General features: G+C 35.6%; 1 protein-coding gene across 10 annotated transcripts in view; it reads left to right on the top strand.

Annotated features, from left to right (window-relative positions):
- The window catches only part of ZNF236 (zinc finger protein 236), an 82914-nt gene that overhangs the window by 23649 nt on the left and 35043 nt on the right, over nucleotides 1-24222 (top strand). For all 10 annotated transcript variants that reach the window (XR_012585688.1, XM_074576507.1, XM_074576509.1 and 7 more), the window contains exons 6-16: nucleotides 2421-2593; nucleotides 4964-5110; nucleotides 7092-7163; nucleotides 11390-11593; nucleotides 13149-13377; nucleotides 14318-14590; nucleotides 16749-16952; nucleotides 19705-19849; nucleotides 22670-22930; nucleotides 23185-23435; nucleotides 24073-24174. Coding sequence is in view for 9 of the 10 variants with exons in the window: in XM_074576507.1 (XP_074432608.1) it covers nucleotides 2421-2593; nucleotides 4964-5110; nucleotides 7092-7163; nucleotides 11390-11593; nucleotides 13149-13377; nucleotides 14318-14590; nucleotides 16749-16952; nucleotides 19705-19849; nucleotides 22670-22930; nucleotides 23185-23435; nucleotides 24073-24174 (2061 nt within the window). In the remaining variant the exon portion in view is untranslated. The remainder of the gene's footprint in view (nucleotides 1-2420; nucleotides 2594-4963; nucleotides 5111-7091; nucleotides 7164-11389; nucleotides 11594-13148; nucleotides 13378-14317; nucleotides 14591-16748; nucleotides 16953-19704; nucleotides 19850-22669; nucleotides 22931-23184; nucleotides 23436-24072; nucleotides 24175-24222) is intronic.

Raw genomic sequence — 24222 nt, 5'->3', positions numbered from 1 at the left:
TGTAATGTGTGCATTTTTTAACTCTTAGGCAATTGAAATAACTGAAAAATGCTAAGTATGAAATAATACAGAAGGTTTTGAAGCGTACAGAGGACTGTAAGAATAGTTATAACCAGACATACATGATATAGCTTGAGATTGGCTTTAAACAAAACCTTCATTGAAGGTGCCTCAGTGATATGCAATATATATGTATTTTCCACCTTGTGAATAAATTGCTGTTTGTCTAGTTTTTATGTAACTAGAGTAGTAAATTATGTAAAAGTGCAATCTTGTTTGTATTAGCAGTCTGTTCAGGCAGTGATGTGACAAGTTGCCATGTAGAAGACTGATTTTGTTTGTCAAGGGAGAAATAAAAATTCCATTGTGGGACTCAGATTTCTTAGGAATCTTTTTAAGCTTTATAATTTAATTGTAAAACAGTAACACAAGAGGTCACCCTTGTACCTGTTTTAAAAGTTGCCTCAAAATAACATCCAAAAAAAGTAATTGAAAATTAACTTTCTTATTTTAGAGTTTTATATCTATTTGATACATTATTTTAGCTTATTCCAGAGAGAATTAAAGAAACAAGATTATGGTTGGTTGAGGACATTTTTCTAAAGCTTCAAAAAGTTTATAGCTCTTTTGAAGAGTAAAAAGGCATTTGTTTATTGGGAAAACAGAGGCAGAAAATCTCCCAATCTGCACATAATGGTGGGTCATTTTAAGTTCCAAGTAGCTGGTGAATACTCATTTAATTTGTGAAGTATGTCATTACTTTAAATCTGCAGACAATCGGCTTGGTATCCACTTGCTTGAGGTACTGTAAAATATGTAGGAAAGAAGAATTCTGCTTTAAAGAATTTAGAATACTTAAAGTCTTTAATAGTTAAAAGAGCATGTCTGTGCTACATGTACAGCTTTACATTAGTGTCTTAATTGCAATACTTTTTTGTTCCTAGCTATTAATTTCAAGCACTTACACCCTTTGGGGAAAAAAAGAATTAAGTTTCATGGATTTCAATTCCCATATTAATAACAGTTATTAATTCCCATAATAATGAATCCCTCATTTTCCCCTCCCAAATTTGTATTTTATTAAGTTATGCTTGAGAAATACAGAAATTCCATGTTTCCACACTAGAATTAAGACTTGGTTTTTATAACGAAATTTACTTAAAAAGGCAAGCATAACCTGAAGCAATACTTCTATGCGTCTACCAGCAGCTATTAGTGGAAGCTAAACCTTTTACTTATGAAAGCCCAGTATGAATTTTGTCACCGTATTTCAAGGAGATACGAATGAGTGTTCTGTATTTTAATCTATATTAAAAAATATACGGTGAAAACCTGCAGACCTTAAAGCATCTTCAAAAGCCATAAGTGGTAGAACAGAAAATACACATTCCTTCAGAGCTGATACTATGTGAGTTATGTGCTTGTAATCTGTTTCAGAAAATAGCTGCTTTTATTTCACACAACGTGAATTTAATTAAGAATTAATCATTTTAAACTAGATGTAATTACAGCTATATAATTAGAAGTCATATAAAAATACTCATTAAAACTGCTTTAGTGTGCATAAAGTTTAGCACATGCTTGTACTGGTGTAGCAGACATTAATGTACAGCGTGCTTCTAGTGGTTTTGCTATAGAAATGTACAAAGGCAAAGTGTTAAATGTTCTCAAGGTCCTGGAGTTACCACAGCTAAACTGTTTCACTACAAAAAAGAAAAAAGAGTAATACAGAGTTAGCAGTGGAGATTTCCAGTAGTCAGTTAAGACACATGGTTGTAAGAAACTGAGCTTTGTTCTTAATGTCTGTGTGTTAAAAATATGTAGGTTTGTAATACGTTAATGCAGTTCTATTATGTTTTGTCACTTAAATTTCTGGGGAGTTTTTCATGCTTAATCTGTTAATGTACAAATAACTCTTACGTATGCACGGCACTGAGGACACCAAAATCGGGAAATAGTGACAGAGCATTCCTGTAACAACATTGCCTAGATTTTTCTTCAATAGTAGAAGAGTGGCATATGTGGTTTTGTTTTTTCTTTTCCCCTTTTTCTTCCAGGGGTTTTGCGTAGCAGTTCCTGAGATCTTCCAAACCACAAGTTGAGGGAAGTTGTTCTAAATAATTGTTTCATGCAGGTTTTATTTATTTTAACCATTTTAACTGATAAACATCAGTTAGGTCATGAATTTTTTTCACAAAGCTAGACCTTTATTAGAGTAGATGTTGAGATTGGTGGTCAAAGTAAACAATTCCATTGTCTAAACAGCTAATAATGTATGTTTCTGTCTTTATCTGTGTGCGTGCACATATAGCTGTATGTGGTATTTTATTTTTCATTTGGATACAGCAAACTACTAATGTTTATTTAAAGCTCCTTACCCCACATCCCTCTTTTTTTTTCTTTTTTTTTTTTTATTTCAGGTGAAAGACCTTTTAAATGTAGTGAATGTGGAAAAGCCTTTAACCAGAAGGGGGCATTGCAGACCCATATGATCAAGCACACTGGTGAAAAACCTCATGCTTGTGCCTTTTGTCCTGCAGCCTTTTCTCAGAAAGGCAATCTTCAGTCACACATACAGAGAGTTCATTCAGAGGTAAATACAATTATTCATAAAGTGGTTGGTGCTAATATACTGCTTATTTCATTTTCAGTATTTCAGTTGTCCTGTTTGCTATTCCTGTGCTCTCTGATGCTTTCTGCAGTCAATATAGATTTGCTGCTGTAGTATAGATTCTAGTTTGTTGGTTTTACCTGCGAATTCAGCTTTCCTAAAATCGCTTAATCTGAATAAATGTATACTTAAGATAATTGGCAAAACCTTCATTTACCGTTGTCTTTTCAGTACATTGACAGATTAATAAATCATTAGTGGTTTTAGGTGTAAAAAATGTACCAATGTCAGTCATCGAGAACGAGGGCTAGAATCAGATGAAAGTAAGCCAAAAACAGCAAAGCAGAAAATGTTGAGAAATTTCAAGGCCAAACAGCAACCCACAAACTCCATCATAGAGCATATTTGCAATTTATCTTTGAAGTATATATCTTGGAGCCTTTTTCAGAGTTTTTTTTTCAGTTACAGGTAGAAGAAAATTACAAAATAATAAGCATTGTTGTCTCAGACCTCTTTATACTGATTTTTTTTCTTCTCTGTGACAGACGATTTTTAAGATTCAAAAGGTACTGCTGTAATAATGTAATACAATCTTCTGAGCAACACTGGCTATGCAACTTCATTCAGTTATTTCCTTGCTGGCTGTAGTGATTTGTGGTTGGAAATACCCATAGAAAGAGACATAGTTTCAATTTGGAAGGTATAAACTGGTAGAGGCAGCTTTTTTCCTTTTCCTGCATGCAGAATATCATCTCTGCTCTCACTCTTTCCCCTAACTCTGTCTGAAATTTGCTTTCTTGTTTGCCATTTTTGTATTACAACAACAGATCTTATTTATTGGATTTTTTTTTACCAAGGATCTTTTTAGTGTGTTAGTTTCTTACTTTTAGGATATGTCATAGAATATGTCTTAGTGTCTTGTATTATGCTTGATGATATTAAATCATATGTTTACATTTCATATACCTTTGTGTGACAAGTCTTCCTCACTGTTCGCAGCTCCCTGTATGTGATAGCTTTTGCTACGTAAAAAAAGCGCACCAACATTAATTTCATAATTTACGTTGACTTTTTTCAATATTACAAGATTGTTGGGGATCAAGCCAAAAACATTTTCCACTTTTTTCTGTTGCTCTGTTTTTCTGTAAAAAAAAAAAAAAAAAGACTATGGGATAAGAGATTTTAAATAAATGTTGCCTCTTGATCACATCTTATGCTGTGTTCTGTGACCATGAGCCTACATTTTAGTTATTGCTTTGAACCATTTGTTGATTATTTTTTTTCTTGCTGTTGCTGTGTTTACTTCAAGACTGCATGCAGAACTCTATTAATTCTTCATTTTATCCTGAGACAGTCACAAAATAATGTTACAGATGATAGTGAAACAGGTTGATTCTCACATTGTATATCAGTTTAGTTGTACCTGTATTTTATTAGTTATACATCTTTCTGAAAGTCTTGTTATCAGTTTAAACTAATGTCAGAAAATACAAAATTCCATACTATATTGCAAGCAGTACAGCATGTCTTCTTTTGAAGACTTCCTTTTTCCCTACATATTGAAAGTTCTGCAGTGGCTCTTAGTGCTGTGTGATAGACTGAGGAGGAGGGGGAAGTGAGGATGGTTGGAATCTGCAAATTTAGCTGCTTTAATTACCTCAACCCCTTGGCCTGAAAGTCCCAAACAAGTTGCTGCTGATCACTTTCTCATCCTGTGTGTTCAAATTACATATTAAACTTGCCTGCCCTTCACTGTGGTGGTTTTTTGGTGTGTTTGGTTGGGGTTTTTTCATGCTGTTCATGATGTAGGTCTTTGGCCTTATCTGTCTTGCCTTCATTCTACTTTTATTTTTTCTTGGAAATTTATGAAAGATATGTTTGCAAAAGTAAACAGAAGAGACCCAGAAATGTGAAGATAAATTACTTGCTTTTTTTCTCTTTGTATTTCCAAACTTCTATTTGTATTATGTATGGTATTACATCTTCAGGCACATCTTAATTGATAAAGTTGAATTTCAGTTTCGTTTTGAAGTACGTAAGGGTAGGAAATTGTAAGGGGGGAAAAAGTCTGAAGCCTCGTTTGCCAGATGACATTTGTTTTGCTCTCTGGTGCTTTCCAGTGTTGAGAACTGGTAATGGGAGATGACAGTCATGCACATAGATTACAGTTGACTTAACTTCCGAGAGATACCAGATTGATTCCATAACTGGATGTCAGTAGCTTGGAAAAGTAAACCATGTTAGCTCTCGTAACCCCATAGTATGTTTTTTATGTGGATAAATAATGAAAAATATAAAATTTCAGATGGTAGATTTAGGGAAAATTAATTTTTTTTTTTTGTTTTATTGAAGGTGAAGAATGGCCCTACATACAACTGTACAGAATGTAGCTGTGTCTTCAAAAGCTTGGGTAGTTTAAATACACATATCAGCAAGATGCACATGGGTGGTCCACAGAATTCTGCAAGCTCTTCAACAGACGTATCTCATGTTACAGCGGTAAGCTATGCTTGGGATATTGTGAAAATGCCTTTAAGAGTTTAGTTAGATCTGTATCTTAATTCCAGTAATTCTTCAAACAGGTTAGAACTAGAAGACCTGTAGCTGTTTTGTGTTTTATTTTTTTTTTCCAAGTCTTCTGTCGTTTTTGGAATTGATTTGTTTTTTTAAATATTGGCAAAATGTAAATTAGCAAAGTATATGCAAAAAAGATTTTCAGTTTGAGGGTTTACATGAAAATATAGCATTTTATTCTACAACTAAGTAAAATATAATTCTGGTGCTTACAGATTGTGTGCAGAGGAAGGGTTTACTCCCCTAAAAATAATTGCAAAGTTTTGCTGGAACAATGAAATCCGGAACTATTCAAATTATATGTTAGTCTTAACTAATTTTCAGAAATTATTTGTATAATTATAGTCCATATAAAGACATAGTGGATTCTTCTTTTGAGTATTTCTGATAACTTATTTTAAACGTTAGCTTCTTATTTGACAGATCATAAAGGAAAAATCTTACCTTTATTGTAAGCACTGAATGTTGGGGTTTTTCTTTACTGAGACACAAGAAACTAAATTTCAGAAAATGCTTCTGGCTTCAGAAGACTATTTTATTTTTTGACCCGTTGCATATTTAGTGTATACTTTAGTATACATTTTTATATATATATAAAAAAATGTATACTTTAGTGTACATTTTTTTCTTTGAATATAACTACTTTTTCTACCATTATTCCACTCTGTTTTGCATCATTTCCAATTTTTATGCGTTAAAGGTCAATGGATGACAAGTTGATAGCAGTCTTTGAAGAGGAGGGTTAAAATTTAAAGCCTCCATTTCATTATGTAGCTGTATCTTGTTGAAAATGAGTGTCTAGTAGTGTTGTTTGGGTAACTATTTTTCTTTTTATATTTCATAAAGTTTTCTGTATGGCAGATGCTATTTGTCCCTTCAGGTTAACTAAAAGAAAAAAACAACTAAGATGCCCTATTTGCTTGCGAGTACATATAATCTATGTCTTTTTGTACATCTCTACAAGCCTAATCTTAAAAGCAGAATGGAAAAGGATTCCTTCATAGTACTTCATGTTTGCTTTCCCTGTCCAGCTGTGCTTCTCTTGTTTAGGTGTGCTTGAGTATTTTGCATTTGCATTGCCTATTGATTGTGGTGGTGTTACCTTTGCTGCATGAATACTCTCCACTTGTATGAAGGTTGGGGAAAATAAAGAATACCTCCATATAATAGTATAAGCAAAATGGGAGAAAAAAATTTTCTTTCTAATAACATGCCAAGAAGTTTAACAAGTAAGAACAAAGGTAACTGACATGTCAGTTGCATATTAAGAGTATTACACTTCTTATTTTTAATTTTATATCTGAAACTGCAGAGATTTGATGATTGGCCAATTGATTATTGATTTTTATTTATTATAGAAAGATGGTACGTCCTTAGATTAGCAATAGCATTCTTATATTAGAACTGACTTCTTCATTCTGCTCAAAACTTGCAGAGCTTCTTTAACAAGAAATCTCCGGTATAATAATTATGTTCTGAAGTTTGCAGTCAGTCTCTGTCATCCCTTGTTGTTATATCCCTGGGGATGAACAATGGTTGTGTTCTTAATACAATAAATTTTGAAGGCTGAAGTCTCCTGAAGTGCTGTGCTACCAAAGACTGCATTCTTGTGTGATACATAAGTACATCATGTAAAAAAATGCTTATGGTAAGGCTGTTATTTGTCTTTTGGTGCTTATAGCAAAGGTATTGGTTTCTGTACCTTGTGTTTATTTAATGTGTATAGACTATGAAGCAACATTAGTGGTTCTAGGTACTGTTGTATCTCTCCCATAGTCTCATTTTTTCTGTCCCTAGTCTCCATACTGTGGGAAAATGAACCGTGCTACTTCTATGCACAATATTTGCCATATTTTTCTTCTTTTTGTACAAAGGCTTAAAATACTTTATTTTCATTTCTTTATAGGACTCTGTCACCCAGCCTTTAACAACATCCCCTGCTAATCTTTTGCAACCCGTTGATAACAAATGGAAGAATGTAAGTGTACAGCTTTTGTCATATTTTTGTGTAAAGACTTAAAGTGGGCGAAAGTTTAGAGAATTTTGTAAGCTTTCATTTAACTGGTGGAGAAGGATATACAGCAGTCCTCTGTGATGCGTTGATCAGCTAGTCTGTGAAGGCGAACTTCTTGGTGAATGCAGCTGGTTATTTAGTAACAGAACAGGTCTTGAATGGATTATATTCCCTCATTCATGATACGGTCATGATTTTGCACGTAATTCTTTGTATTAGGCCTTCAAAATGGAGGCAAATATTCTCCTGTATAAAAAGACTGGAGGAGAGTAAGGGCTCTCTTAAGTACCAAATTATCCTACCCCTCAGACTTTACTTCACAGGGATACCATGGTTTGGGTGGAGAGGGAAGGAGCTGTGTTGGTGCTGGTTGAGTCGATTAGAATTGAGGCAGCAAGGAAACCACAGGGCTCAGGAGGAGCTCATGGAGCTGGGGAAGGACGATGCAGGGCTGGCTTTCTGGAACCCCATAGCAAGCAGTCTTGATGTATAGGTACAGGCAGGCAGTTCTTGATCTGCCAGTCACGGTGAGTGCATTAGCATGTTTTGTTGCAACTATATCACGTGCTGTTTGTCAGCCATGGGTTGCAGCATGATAGCTTAGTGACAGACTAATTTGACTTGCATTACCCCCTTCCCAACTTCAGCTACTGATTGTCTTCTCGTGTACTAGAATGCACTAAAACAAGGACTAGGAGATGCAGTAGTATTGCTTTAAAGTCACCATAACCGGTCTATCCACTTCTTTTTATCTTTTACTGTGAGTTCGGTGTTGCAGGACCAGTTACCTTAAAGCTGAACAGAACTGATGGGAACTAATTAACTACTAATATTTGCTGTATTCAATGAATCACAGAATGACAGGGGTTGGAAGGGACCCCTGGAGATCATCTAGTCCAACCCCCCTGCCAGAGCAGGGTCATCTAGAGCAGGTTGCACAGGAAGGCGTCCAGGCGGGTTTGGAATGTCTCCAGAGACAGAGACTCCACCACCTCCCTGGGCAGCCTGTTCCAGTGCTCTGCCACCCTCAAAATAAGTTCCTCCTCATGTTTAGGTGGAACTTCCTATGCTCAAGTTTGTGCCTGTTACCTCTTGTCCTGTCGCTGGGCACCACTGAAAAGAGCCTGGCCCCATCCTCCTGACACCCACCCTTTAAGTATTTATAAGCATTGTTAAGGTCCCCCCTCAGTCTTTTCTCTTTTCCAGACTGAAAAGACCCAAGTCCCTCAGTCTTTCTTCATAAGTGACATGTTCTAGTCCCCTCATCATCTTTGTAGCCCTTTGCTGCACCCTCTCCAGGAGTTCCCTGTCCTTCTTGAACCAGGGGGCTCAGAACTGAACTTGTAGAAGAGGTGCTCAGGGAATCGTTATAGTTACTGTATTTCTGATGGAGTCCCTTGGAAATGAATTCTTGACCTACATAATATTTTATGAATGACCTGGAAGAAAATGTAATATCATCACTGATCAAGATGCTAAAAAAATTGAGGTAATTTATGAAGAGGACAAATCACTGATAACAGTGATCTAGATTTCTTGGTGAGCTAGGTGCAAGAAGCAATATCTGTTCTGATATGCTCAAGAATAAAATCACGTATAGAAGAACAGGAAAAGTAGGCAATATTTGTGGGATGGGGATTTTCAAGGATTTTAAATTCCCTTTATGAATAGGGATGGAAGAGATGATAATAATTGATATATCAGCTAAAAGTTAGGTTTTCCTTGCCTGGAAAGATTAGTTTTTTGGTCCTTTTATTTAGAGTAGAAAATTTGCATAGAAATTAAAAGCTTGTATGCCCTCTGTATTTTATTCTGGGAATTTTTGCTTTTGTCGGTTGTCTGTTTGTAGTGTTCACCATTCATGAACTGTCTTCAGAGATACAGGACGAATCCAAATGATCACAATTCTTAAAGTATGATAGGATGCATTTATTATTGAAGAAGACTCAAGGTGCATTATCTGTTTTGCCCATCAGATAAAATATTTAAGGATGATTTGATCTGCTGTTTTGAAGAAAAATCTGTAATCTCTATTAAAGAGAAGAGAAAAAAGTTTTGAGGGTTGAAACAAATTCACGCTTTGCAGTAAAGTATGGAATTTTAGTGTGGATAACTTACTGTTGGAGCAACTTGTTGAAGTTGGATAGCAACAGAAAGAGTTACCACAATAAATGACTTGATTTAAAGAAGTGCTGTAATTTCTGTGCAGATACTTTGCTTGAAGGAGTAATTCACTCAGAGCAGTGACACGGTCTGTGTTGCACAGTAGGTCAGACAGACTATGGGTGATCATAAGGTCCACTATTCTAATTGAACAAATGTGGAATTATGAAGTAGTAATAAAACACTTCATTCTATATGCTATTTTTAAAATTGGGTATTGAAGAGAGACCTACAAATGGACCTCTGAAACTTTTTCTAATGAACAGGGTATCTTAATAGTAGTGGTAACAGACTTAATACATACATATGCATGCATGTAATTTTTCAAAAAAGATAACCTCCAGGAGATTTTATGTAAACTGCTGTGTAATACATGAACACACTGGCCAAGTATTCATAGTACTGTAATTTTCGTGTCAAAGATTGTGTTGAGCAGTTCCTTCATTGACAATTTTTTTTTTCTTTTGTTAAAGCCTGGGAAAATTGCATAGACTTTTTAGTCTAGGTTTCCTGCTCTACTAAAGAGTTTCCCTGCCTTCTGTTGCAAGAAAATGAATGGTCCCCATAAAGAGCTGTTACATGCTTTAGCAAAACACTTTGCTTCAGTTGCTGTTTATTGCAATGAAAATGGCATATATTGTGTCTTATTTTGTAAAAATACATATTGAAATGTTTGTGGCACTTTTGTTAAATTGGAGATTGAGTCTTTCCACCTGTCCTAATGGTGAGGTGAAAAAAGAGGAACTAGTTGTTAAATCAGCAAAATAGCAAATGCTATTCTTATATGCATGTGAGGGAAATGAGGTAAAGTTTTGTTTTATATTGTCTAATGAGAAAGTATTAAGAATACTTCATGAAATTTTCAGGATATAACTCGAGTCAAGCTAACTTTTCTTAATATGTAACCATCCTTATGGTGACTGTGTCATTTTAACTGCCCAGTGTAATGTGTAAGTATAAATAAAATCTCAGGGAAGTTTTCAGATTGGAAGAATATTACACATGTGGAGCCTAAGATTATTCTTTGTTAAAAACGATCTGAAAGAAGATAGCGTTTTATATGCATATGTGTGTGTGTCTGCATGCATGGAAATGAGTCTATGTAGAGAACAGACGTGAATATTAGATGAAAATATCCACTGTGTTATAAGAAACAGAATTATGGGGCTAGCCATTATATAAATATATATTTCTTTCTTCTGCAGTAAAATAAATGACTGAAAGCTGTTGTTTCAGTAATGGTATACTTATGGAGTCTGTTATAAGGAAGAGAAATTTATAAGTGAAGGAGAACAGGAGGAGTCTTTATTTCTGACTTTTTCAAAAAAAAATACCGAGACTTTTTATCACTTTTTTTCTTCATATTTGTTACTAAGGTAGCCTCAGATACAATTACCAAATCAAAGATTAAGAAATTTGACTTTTAGTCTTCAAGGTTTTTTTAGTATTTTGCTCCACATGTATTTAAATTTTTAGAATATAAAGAGATTCTCCTAAAACTAAGAGATTTAGAAGATTGAAAGTTGAAGGGGAAAAAAGTTACTAGTTTGATTGCTATTAAAAGGTTTTGTTGTAACACAAATAATTTCATACAAAAAAAATCTCAACTAATGGAAGGTTTTTTTCCAAAGGACTTCCTTTAGTTAAATATGAACTTTAAAAAGAACCATGTCAGTGCCATTTATTTGTCTTGGAATTACTTTTCATATGGCCTCTACAGGTGGAATTCAGTAATTGATCCCTGTGTTTTGTAAACTGGTTGAAGGTTTAGTAGTTATTATAAAGTTAATTCAAGCTGTAGGCTTACAGTTATGCAGTTTGGGAATAACTTCAGAAAAGGGATATACAGAAGCAATTCTTTAGTGGAGCGAGCAGAGTTTGAATGACAGCTCTGTGTAATCCGTATGTCATACACAAGTGGACGTCCTTGTAGTGGACAGTTAACAGACATTTCAGATAAGGGAGCCAAGCAGATCAGTTCATATACTTCACATCTTCCTTTTCAAATGCACTGCTGTCTATTTCAGGCCACACATTTTCGGTCTCCGCTTCTTCAACAGACAGAAAACCAGGTGTCTTCAGCTGCTGCTCATCAGAGTCAGCAGGTTGTAACTGATGTCATCCAGCAGCTCCTTGAGTTATCAGAACCAGTTCCTGTAGAAAATAACCAGCCTCAGCAACCTGGTCAACAACTCAACATTGCAGTGGGAATCAATAGAGATATTTTGCAGGTAAGAGCTGGGTGTGAGAACAGCTTTACATTTCAGTGGTCGGTATTTCCAATGATAGAAATGCAGAAAGAACGCTAAGTGATGTACCAGTCAAGAAAGCATTGTAAAGATCTATTCAACACATATGGAACGCAGCAAGGTATCTTCTTGTATAATTTTACAAAAGTAAGGTTATAAATATTGATTAAATTACCTAAAAGAAAGCTTTAAGTATACTCACCCATACATGGACATTTTATTGCTCTGTTTGGCTTTTTGTTTTTTTTTTTCTGTTGCCTAGAAGCAGCTTGTGGCACATCCTTAAGTTATGCCGTGCTTAAAACATGACATTTAAGAGGGGAAAAATATTTTTATCTGGTTAAAAAATGAGAACGTATATGGGGCCTTTATCCTATTTTAATTAATAGGGTCTATTTGAACACTTTCTACTGGTGCAAGGAAAATTCCTTCCTGGGTCAGATCAGTGTTTGGGCTAGTCCATTGTTCTGTCCTTGATACTGGCAGTAGGAGATGCTACGTAACAGAAGAGATGCAGGCAGTAATTCAGCTGTCTATGCTTGTTCTGCAGCCTCTGCATAACGGAACAGGGCGGAGAATATTCTTCCTTAGCACTGGTGGTAGCCTGCTAACCTTTAAGTTGTTTTTTCATCTCTAGTCTTTTAAGCGCCATGTAAATTTCTTTTTGGAAGACCTGAATGTTACATATAGCTATGTGCTGGTTCACCATGTTACCTGTGCTGAGTTCTCTAATGTCAGGAATGTGACGTGTAGTTACACCAAATTGTACCACAAAATATAACTATTGTTGTGATAGCTATTAAAAAAAAAAAATTCATCTTTGAGGTTGGTTCTTTAAGTCATTGTATGCGCATCACTAGCCATATTGTTGTTCAAAATAAAAATAAAATGTGGTTTTCTTCCAAGCAGTCAATATCTGCACACTTTTACTTATATATGTGTGTTTGAGATCTTTGATCCAGAGCCTTTTCAGACACAGTAGCATCCATAAAGGTGCCTACACTCCAGTCCCTTCCAGGTGTGCTGTAAAAGGAGTGCATAACTCTTGCCTCAGTCTGATGGTTATCAGTGGTTTGTTAACAGAGGCTTTTGAGCTTTTCCCAGCCTTTCTTTGATTTAGTATTCTTCCTTTTCCTTTGTATCATCTATGGCTTCTCCACAAGCTGATGGGCTTCAATTTTGATCTTCTATGGGGAACTATTATCTAATCTAGTAGGCATAAGAGATAGCTCTGTATTCCTGGCAAATGCTTGGTTCTGTAGAAACAGTTGGCACCTTACTGAAAGGCAGTTGTTGGCAAATGCATTAGTGCAGGAAATCCAGCTTAAAATCTCACAGACAATCAGAAGTCAGTGTTGTGTGAGAATGTTTGTTTGGTTTTTTGCAAGTTTGAAATCCAGCTGAAATTCCGGGAGGATGAGACACTTAATTCCTTTAACTATATTTGCATTATATCTTCTAAGTAGTTGCTTGAGAAAAGTTGGAGCAACTGTGGAATGTTTCTATCTTAATCTAGAATTTTTCTGTTCTCTTCTAGCAAGCTTTGGAGAACAGTGGGTTGTCTTCAATTCCTGTCTCTGCGCATCCTACTGACTGCAGCCAGGCTAAGACTCCTGGGGCCCAGGATCAGAACCCAGACATCCAGACTCTCTCAAATCATCAGGCTGACTCTAATAATGCAGAACAAGATAAGGAGCAAGAGAGTACAGATAAACTGGATAAGAAAGAAAAAAAGATTATTAAGAAAAAATCACCGTTTTTACCTGGTAATGTTGCCACTGCTTGCTACTTTTTGTGCCATAAGGACTACAGTATTTGTGGGTATGTTGAGGGCTTTATAAAGGAATATAAAATGTATTGTGGATCAGTCACAAACTTCATGTGCTTTTATCTAAAACACAGTGTATGTAGAAGTTATGATATTAGGATATATAACTTTCATTATGCTGATACTAAAATGTGTCAGAATGGCATTAAGTGAAGTTACGCTGATAAATCTTCTGGATTTAGATGACTGGAGTTTTTGGAGGAGGACAAAAAAGGACTAGCATGAGTCTTTTTCCTTCTTTTTTTTTCCCATCATCCTTCTCTGAGGAGGATTGGGATTTCATGGTGTGTGCCAGAGCAGAGAGTTCTTGCAAGTTCTGTTCTTCCTCTTTAGAAGTGAGGCCTTGCGGAGGCAGCAGTAGTGCTGCTGCCTCATGCAGATCTTCACTGGCCTGGGCCACGTAGGGAAGGATGAATGTTGATATTGTGGATAATACTTGCAAGTCACCTGTCTTTGGAATTGCAATACTTTTTTGACAATTTTGTGTTAGATATGGTATTTGTAAGTTAACTGGCATATTATATTGCATTACATCTACGTTTCATATTTCTAAGTGGGATACAAATTGGTTTATTTTCTGTGAAGTCAGACATTTCTTAGCTTCCCCCCTCCCTTCTTCCTTTTCAGTAGCACAAAAATGTTTCAATTTCAACAGGATTCTCTTGGGTTTTGTTTTTGTCATTCCAGCCCATCACTATTTTTGTGAAGCAGAATGTATCTGATGGAGAAGATAATTGTTTACCAACGTGTTGTAATAGCATCTACTTGACAAAATGTTTTTGTGTTTTGACTGCTTTGTATAATGGTGTCAGTGTAGCAGAATTTTTGAAGAACTGTTGATGTTTCTAACACGTTTGTTGTGATGTTCCTCATTTTAGGTTCTATACGTGAAGAAAATGGAATAAGGTGGCATGTTTGTCCGTATTGTTCTAAAGAATTTAAAAAACCAAGTGATCTAGTGCGCCACATCCGCATTCATACCCATGAGAAGCCATTCAAGTGTCCCCAGTGTTTCCGCGCCTTTGCCGTTAAGAGTACTCTCACAGCACACATAAAAACACATACTGGCATTAAGGCTTTCAAGTGCCAATTTTGTATGAAATGCTTTTCCACCTCAGGGAGTTTAAAAGTTCACATTCGTCTACATACAGGTAAGTAGGTAGACTCAAAATTGCTTTTGTATTTTCTATGATGTGGGTGAGACCTTCATAGAAAAAAAAGACTATGTGAAGCACTTAAATAGTAGAGATGTCTATCGTGTCATTGATACATACCAGAGAATGAACTGGTTTTAGTGTCTTACATGATGAACTTTTAGTCATAACTTTGTAGTGTTTCATGGCTTTGAAACTATGAGCACTTTAAAAAGCCATGGACATCTATTTTTCTGGTGATGAGTCAGCTGTTGCTCCTTTTTAATGTTACTATTTTGAGTGTATTTAATTGTGCTTTCAGAAGAGTCATACTCTTAAAACTTGAGTTTTGATTTTACGTATCCCAGTCATCTTTCGTATTTACTCTGCATCTTTTCTTCCCTTCCCCATACTTTTTGATTATTTCACTGTATCACTCAGGACTATTTAGTTACTTCCCATTTTATCTTCCACAATAAGGTGTTGCGTGGTGTTCTTACCAACTTACCTGTTTCCAGTATCTTGTACTGCATACCCTAAAATTCCTCTGTTCATGTGGTCCTTGTTTACATAATATACGATGCCTTTAATACCTGTTTTTCTGTGGCTGAACTTGTATACTCTGCATAGAGAAAAATGAGTTTTCCACTCTTGGTGGACTACCTGGTTGTTTTCCACTTTTCTTTCATTGTTTTTGCAAGGTTATAAGGTTTCAGCAAGATAAGCTCATAAATGTGCTGCTCTTTCCTTTCACTCCTGTTTATGTATTTACATTCTGTGAAAGTATAATTCATTGGCTATGCACGTTTAGTGTTCAGTATGTTCTATAGTGAGGTGCCTTTAATCCATGAAACCACTGTTGACTTCATCTGCGGAGAGTTTTTGGCTTTGTTTATTCTGCAAACTTGTAAATCAGTATTTTGTCTGTTAGTTTAAAGTCAGCCTTACTTTATTTTAGAAGTCAGACTTACTCGAAGTACCAAAAGCACTAGGTGACTTGAAAAATAGGTAGTCCAGTGGTTATGGAACTCCAGTATGTAGTTAGCCGTTGTTCAGCACGCTTGTTTTTCCTGAGGTGTTTGTTTCTTCCTTTGTCTAGGAGGTTAGGGCTTACTGGGTCAGGTTAGAGGTTCATCGAGCCTTGTCTGCTGTTGCTGATGGCAGCGTGAAAAGGGGAAGCCTACAGTAAGGCTGCTTAGCACCGTACAACTACCTTCTGCTGATCTTTGGGTTGAGGGCTTTGTGAAGCAGGCTGTACCTCTGCACTAAGCAGCACTTTGTAGATTTTTGTTCGAAAGAACTTAACCTAATTGATTTTTCAACCCGTGTGAACTTACTACTAGAACAACCTAACATAATGAATTCAAATGTTGAGCTACATGTTGAGTAAAATACTTTCTGCTGCTTTAAATATCCTGCTCAGTAGTTTCATATGGTGATTTAGTTACAGTATTGTAAAGAATGGTTCATTCTTATTTCTTGTGCACTTTTCCACCTGTGATTTTATAGACCTTTCTTCATAATCCCCAGTCATGTTTCCTAGCCTTCTAAGTCCAAGATTTTCCCTTGAACAAAAGCTGAAAGTTGGGCAGCTTTGCCTGTCTCTGTAACTTACCAAGTTCTCCAGTATCCTTTCCAAGGACAGGTTTCTATGGATTTTGCATTGCAGAAGTCTTTTTTTAGTAACTCCTGTTGGCCTGCTTTTTTGACTGCCATCAGTGTTGATATTTTCACAGGCCAATCTAAAATTTCTTTAAACTTTGTCACATCACTCCTCTGTTTTATCCTATTATATATTGTTTGTCTATGTGTTTGCTGGTTCTTTTTACTCACAGTTTTTTAACAGTTTGTTTTGGAAGGACATTTGACCTGCTGTCTGCAGTTCTTAGGATAGCTTCTGGAACCCTTTGAAAATTGCTGTCACTCTTGCATCATCCAGTTTCCTGATAACAAGCTTGCTTAGAGTGATGTGTTACAACCAGTTAGTCGTTCAGCAATTTTATACTTAATTTTAATTGGATTTTGTGGATCTGTTTTGAAAACCTGCTTGACAATAAACACCCTGATAGGAAGCAAAAAAAGAAAATACAGAAAAGAGACTCTTTACTCCAAAGCTACATTTGTAGGGCAGTGGAAATAAAATCACAAACTAATATTTTTCTTTGATCTTTTGCAGGTGTTAGGCCTTTTGCTTGTCCTCACTGTGACAAAAAGTTCAGAACATCGGGCCACAGGAAAACTCACATTGCTTCGCATTTTAAGCATACTGAACTAAGAAAGCTGCGACATCAACGTAAACCTGCAAAAGTTCGAGTAGGAAAGACGAGTGTTCCTGTACCAGATATTCCTTTGCAAGAGCCCATACTCATAACTGATTTAGGTAAAGAGCAAGTAAATCCGTGCTCTCTCGAAATTTTGATTTCACTGGAAAATAGAGGTCACAGTTTAATCAAGCAAATGCATTCAGAGCTTACTCAGGTGCATTTTGAAATAAGTCATCAGAAATAATCGGGCTTCAGAAAAAGTGCCATATTTTATAGGTTGCTTGTACTAGAATTAATAAGAGTCTTTTTTATTCACAGAGAAATTGTATAATCCTTACCAGAAAAAAAAAGTGTGCGCTAGTCATCTTTATATAGTAGAGTATTATATTGGTAATATATTTAGCCTAAAGTCTTTCAGTCTTTAAAAATCCTTTTGCTTTCACTGCTTCCAAGAATTACTGTATGCAAGAGTAGTGGTTATTTTGGTATCAGGCATAAGAAACTCAGATTTTCAGAGTAGCAACAGAACTTAGCTGACAGCTTCAGATATTCATATTGCACAGTATTTCTTTCTTGAGTGAACCCTGGAAACAGGTACAGTCCTATTTCTTGATTTTAAAGAAAAAAGCGCTTCAATGCAATTAAGATCTGTGCAGTGAAATTCTGTTTATTGAAAAAAAAAATTAATATTAACAAAAAAGAAATATTATGAAGGTTGTTTCCTACAGGTTCTGGTAACACCTGAACTCTGCTGATATTGGAGCATTCAATGTAAAATTAAGAAGTTCCACCATTTGTCTAGAAGGTGTCATGTTTCTTTCAACTGACTTGACAATATTTCCACTGTTCCCAGAAAAAAAAAAATCTTATTTCTTGTAAACGTGTGAAGAAATTAGTATATTATTACTCTGTACTAGTGTTAATCTTCGAGTGGCACGTCTGATGGAAAAAAAAAGGTTGATATGTATTTTGCTTTTCGAAAAAGACTATTCTAAAAGTCTATAAAAAGGTCTGCAAATTGTTCTGTACCTGTTACAGTTTTGTTTCATTTTATTCCATTAGTTGATGGTATTTATGGACTAGGAATTGCAAAAAAATATTTTAAGTTTTCTAGTGTGTACTGTGGTTCCAAAGATGGAACAGATGGGAAGAAAAATACCTTTTTGTAGAACTCAGAACTATTTTAGTGACTTGCTCTGTCCAGTGTATAGAGCCACTTTTAACTATTCTAACAGTTTGGAGAAAGGTTTACTTTGTCCGGGTTGAACAGGTTGAGTAAATAGTTTGGAAGTGTTTTATTAGGAATTTCTGTTATTTCTGCTCTTATGTATGTCTTTAGGAATTTCTGCAGTGCTTCTGCAGACCAGAACCATTGTAGCCTGGGATGTTCTGAAAAGTTAGTCAGCTGTCATTCATTAACTAAATTATTCTGCTTTTATATGATCAAAAATAACTGAGAGTAAATATTTGTCATACGGAGTTCCTTCTCTTCTGATTTGGAAGACTTGTGTCATCTCCTGTACACTACTACTAATTATTGTCATGGAAGAATGCCAGAAGGAATTTAGAAAGTAGGCTTGTGGTTTTGGTGGGTTTTGTGGCTTGGCTTGGTTCAGTTTTTGGAATGTCTTTTGGTTTTGTTTTTAGGAGAAAATGTTTTTACTAGACCAGCTGAGTTAGTTGGGGAAGGTGAAGGAAGTTTTGAGGTGTGTGTGTTTATATATACTTATTTATATATATGTGTAACGTATATAGATACATCTATAAACTTTTTTAAATCTGAGATAGGTAAACTTGTTCTCTTTGCATTGTTGCCGTCTCTTCTCAAAATTGAGAGAAATTTCCTCTCCTTGTCTTCTGCTCTTTTCAATTGTATTTGGAAGTCAGCAGAAACCCTTTGGGCTTTCCTTTCTGAATAGGAAGCATAGCATGCTAGATGAAGCAGTCTGAGGAAAGAAAAGACAGCATAAAAGGCTTTTTGTGGTGAACATTTAGGAATATAAAGGGATCTTTGGCATATTTGTTGAAACTTTGTATCGATCCCTCAGCCTCTTATATTAGTATTGTAATGAGTACTTTCCAGTTCAAAGATGTCAGTGATAATCAGTTTTGTTTTTTTTTACTTGAAGTCTGCTGCTGTTCCTATTCTGTCAGGGTGTTTGGGATGATACCCTTGTGTTGGCTGATTCTGAGACAGCATGCTCTTGTGCACGTTTAGTAGCAGGAACTTTTAGCTGATTTTCCAAAACTACGCGTGACTCACCAGTGTATAAATAGAGCATTTGTTCAAATAAGTTGATTTGAGTTTTGGGGTTTTTTTTCCAATAAACTTTTGGAGGTAATTTGGAGAATTAGCAACACTGATTAGCCAAAGTAGATGATGTACAAATACAATTTTTAATGGACCTTTTTTATCCTGTAAGTAAAGGCAGATATATATCACGGTGATGTGTACTTTTCACAAAATGCATATTAAATATTTTTCAAGTTATAATCTGGGGTACCTTGATTACATGTCATTTGGTTAAGGTGGAGGTTGGAAGAGCAAAATATTAATTAGCAGTGAATTTGTGACTGACAACTTTTCTTACAGTTAATGCTTGGTTTGGACATACCTGAGCCTTAATGTAATGAGGTGGACCTATCAATAAAAGAAGAGCTATCACTAACATAAATAGCATGTACAATATAATGCTAAACAGATGCATGCATAATTTTAAATAACTGCTGAAAACATGCTCCTTTTCTTTATATTCTTGCATACTAAAAGTTTAGTCACCTTTTTTTCCAAATACTAGCTATTCAGACTACTGCAACTTTAGAATAGCTTTACCAATTAATTTTTCCTTTTTGTGTGTGTTTATGCAGGTCTTATCCAGCCAATCCCAAGGAATAGCCAGTTCTTCCAAAATTATTTTAACAATAATTTTGTGAATGATGCAGACAGACCGTACAAATGTTTTTATTGCCATCGAGCCTATAAAAAATCGTGTCATCTTAAACAACACATCAGGTAAAGCAAATACAAAGAAGAAAGGAAATGTATGTAATAACACATTTATGGAAAGGCATGAAATTTATATAGTGTTCACTAAAAAGACTTTTTTTTTTTACTGTCTCTGAAGTAGTGAACCAGTGATAACTGATTTTTTTGTGGTAAAGTTGGAGGAGGCTTTGGACTAATTCATACCTCTGTATAGTCATAGCAGTACAAGTGGTTGTGTTTGGTGTGCAGTTTAACTTATTAACTCTCGGACTCTTTTTTTCATAAACTATATATAGAAAACAGCAAGCATCGCATGTGAATTCTTGTCGTAATTTTGTGTTTGCATACTCCAGATCATCTGCTTTGTATGTAACTCGTATTTTTTGAGACGGAAATTAACTTTTTATTCTGTGTGCTCTTTTCTGTGTACTAAACCTAAAAGAATTTAGCGTTACATTGTAACCGAGTAAACGTTCTCAGGGATCATTTTTCTGCTTGAAGTTCAGCTCAAGTTCCATACAGTGAGTGCTTGTTACAACCATAAGGTCATGGAGTCACAGAAAAATTTAGATTGGAAGGGAGCCAGTGGAGGTAACTAATCCAACCATGTTTTCACAAGAAAGGGTAGCTTCGAAGTTAGGTCTGGTTGCAGTTTTGCAGGCAGTGAGCTTTGCCATTTAGTTGAGTTATCAAAAGTTGCTCCCTGACTTATAAACTATGAATACTAGTATCTAAGGAAAGGTTCCATATGAGCAGGTGGCAATCTGCTTGTTCCTGTACTGCTTTCTCACTTCCTCTAACTCAAACTGTGGCAAGTTCCTTGTGTTCTCCCTAGAAATCAAGTTCTGTACTGGTAGGTTCTCAAACTGTCTTGAAACAGTCCTCGGTTTCTATATGCTGTCTAATGGGAGGAGGGGGAAGCCTTGCAATGTCACGTCTGTTCCTTTTCAAATATCCTACCTAGGTTTCTTACTCTCTGTTGTAGACACAATCAAGCTAGATTGATTGAAATGAAAATAGTTTTAAATTAGTAAGTGTTGCTGGTTTGCATCATTACCTCCTTCATTGAAATAGTTGATTTTAAATTGTGTTTCACGTTTGTGTCTCTATTTTCTTAAAGAGTGTAACTGTCAATGGTTAGTTATCATTAAAATGATGGTTGCCACTGAAGAGGGCCTTATCTGCCTGAAAAGATGGCCTTATTTAGCCTAAACATAAGCTAAATTATGTATATTTTACTGAAGCATTTATGTAATCTACAGTTTTATTTAGATTCATAAGTTTTCATCTTTCATTTGTGTTAGAGAAATGTAATTGATTTACCTAGTTAATTTTTCCTTTTCGTGGTTTCATCAGGATTCTTTGAATAGAAATTGAAAGTCTTCTAATTACACAGAACATGAACAGCTTATTACTTAAACAATCGGTTTACATGCACTGAGTACTCACTTCTTTTTTTCTTGTCAGAATACATTTTATGTTTGAAAATTCTGTCCTTCAAAAGCCTGTGCTTGAATTCATTCTGCTGTTGAGTCTACACATACTCCAGCTCACAATAAACTTTCTTTAAAAACCTCGTTACTTATTACATGCATCTTTGTTTTTCTTCTCCCGTACTGAAAATACAAAGGTGTGAGGGGGCTACCAGTCAACTTGCCACTGTGCTTCTTTCTGATTGATCTTTGCAACATAGTATTGAGTGAACTTTAGCTTAGCTTTGCTTTGTTAGGGAAATGTAAAACTACCCTCTTTTTCCATGTTTGTTCTTCGTAAGTTGGCATTGCTATACCTAAACTACCAGACTTCACGCTTGTGTGGTCAGTCTGTCTTCACAGACTGGTGCTGATCATGGCTTGGAAAGCTTGTTTCAGTCTCTGAAACAGAGAGAGGTTTGTATTAGGGGTGGTTTCAATAGAGCGGTGACTGAATAGTGTGTCAGGTTCTCCCACAGGCAGACCAAGGAAGGGTTGGGATACCCTACCCCAGATTTCCATAGGTGTGTATTGGTAGCAAAACAGTAATCTTGATATTTCACGCTTCTTTATTATAGCATCTGTTGGTCATAGACTTCTAAGGCTACTGTAATCGTAAGCCATCCCTAACTCTTCCCAATAGCTCTCACTCTTGGGATGTTAGAGCCATAACCCTTAAAATTCTCGTTGCGCTCTGCTCCATTTTCTAACTTGTCTCTCGGTCTGTTTTATATCTTGGTGTAGTCCTAAAGGGAAACACCTCTAGCACTTCTGGAAGGAACAATATAGTGAGTGGGACGTATTGATAGTAGTATAGGTGAGTTTTCCCACTTGAGTATTGTTTTCACGTAGCAGTCTGAAAGACCAATTGTACTGTGCCTTGTTTGGTGGGCATTCAGGATGGACACGGTTCTTTTCCCCAAAGTTTCATTATTAAAATGTAGTAGTAGTATACAATATAAGGAGGACTGCATTTTTTTTTCTCCAAACTTTTGTGGACAACTACTAGCTGAATTGAGGAAAATATATGTGAATGATAATATAGTAGTCTGAACAACTAGTATATCATCTGGCATAGAAAAAATTCAGCCCAAGTCTTTTAACTGAGGCAAAGTATGATCAGAAAAGGAGATGGACTGTAGAATGTAATTAAAACACTCAAACAGTATTCCTTCTAGCCCTGCCAGTGATGACATGCGAGTTGTTTATAATTTATTAAAGCTTTAATTTCTGGGTTTTCTTAACCGAAGCCTCTTCCATCCATTCAGCAGTTGCATTAGTTTAATTTATTTTGCTCATTTTAAAATTTAGTCTTTTAATAACTTTGTAAGTCAAACTGTTAAATCTACTTTAACTTCTGCTTTCTCTTAAAAAGGTCACATACTGGTGAAAAGCCATTTAAGTGCTCTCAGTGTGGAAGAGGTTTTGTGTCAGCTGGAGTTCTGAAAGCGCATATTAGAACACACACTGGATTGAAAGCTTTTAAGTGTCTTATATGCAACGGGGCCTTCACTACTGGTGGTAGCCTCAGGCGACATATGGGGATCCATAATGACCTTCGACCGTATATGTGTCCATATTGTCAAAAAACATTCAAAACGTCACTAAACTGTAAAAAACACATGAAGACTCATAGGTATGTTTACAATTTTTATATGAATCCTTCAATGTATTTTAGTAGCCCTTCTGTAAAGATACTTGGAAAGGCAGCTTTGCTCTGTAGCAGATGCTAATAATTGAATAAGGGTGTTCCTTTACGGGTAACAAACACTTAGGTAGCTCTGAAGGTATAGTAAATTCTGGTGTATAATAAAACCAAAAATTTGTTCACGTAAATAGTTAGGGTAACTGACTGAAATCATAAAAAGACCTTCTTACCTCTCTTTGCAGATATGAACTTGCACAGCAACTTCAGCAGCATCAGCAGTCTGCTTCAATAGATGATTCTACAGTAGATCAGCAGAGCATTCATGTTTCTACGCAGATGCAAGTGGAGATTGAAAGTGATGAGCTACAGCAGTCAGAAGCTGTTGCAACAGATCAGCAGGCTATTTTAGAGTTAGACCAGCAGCCAGTAGTAGGCACAGAAGAAACAGCACTAGAACAACAATTAGCTGATCAGCCTTTAGAGCAAGATGAGGGTGAGTATTTGAAATATGATAAGGTTTATGAGGTAAGCTTACAAGTTCTCAAATACCTTTTTCTTCACAAATTTCAATGATTTGGTTTCAAGACAATGCAAATTTACTTGGAAAATACATGGAATAAAAGCTAGCTGCTTAAGAGTGTTCAGGTTTACTGTTAAAAATATGAAAAGATTAAGGTTTGCACCATGTAGTTGTATTGAACAAAACTACTAAACAAGTATACAGAAAAATAAATACTATGTGCACAAAACTTTACCACATCACCTCTATTTTTAATAAAAAGCACTGCTATATAGTCTGCTTAGGAAGTAAAACCTATGTTTTGAGGTGGGAGAATACAAAATATTTCATGTATTTGTTCTATTAGTAATAGTGGAACAAAGTATTCTGGGTTTGCGTATTTGCTCGTTTTCATGGTGTAATGAGTTAAATATTGCAGAGGAATATAAATAAAACTTACAATAAATGAAGACTTAAATACCTGTTCAGCTAATAATTTTTTACTTATTCTTAATGCAGTAAAAAATTTAGATTACCGTAAAATTTAGGTTTTTGGGAACAACTGAATTATCCAGTTAATTGCATCTTCTTTTCTTGATATTTTTTCCTCCTCTTCCTTTTCCCATTTCAGATAGATTTGTGACATCCCAGCATGCTTTACAGGAAAATATCACTCAATTTGAACAACAAGCTATAACACAGCAGCCATTTGATCAACAGGGCTTATCACAAGGTTAGTAATAAATAGCAGGTTTTTTTAAAGTGATTTTTATAAATCTGG

Source organism: Larus michahellis, chromosome 2, assembly GCF_964199755.1.
Source record: "Larus michahellis chromosome 2, bLarMic1.1, whole genome shotgun sequence".
Lineage (NCBI taxonomy): Eukaryota > Metazoa > Chordata > Aves > Charadriiformes > Laridae > Larus > Larus michahellis.
Note: the sequence above shows the minus strand (reverse complement) of the source record. Positions and strands in the feature narration are given on the sequence as shown.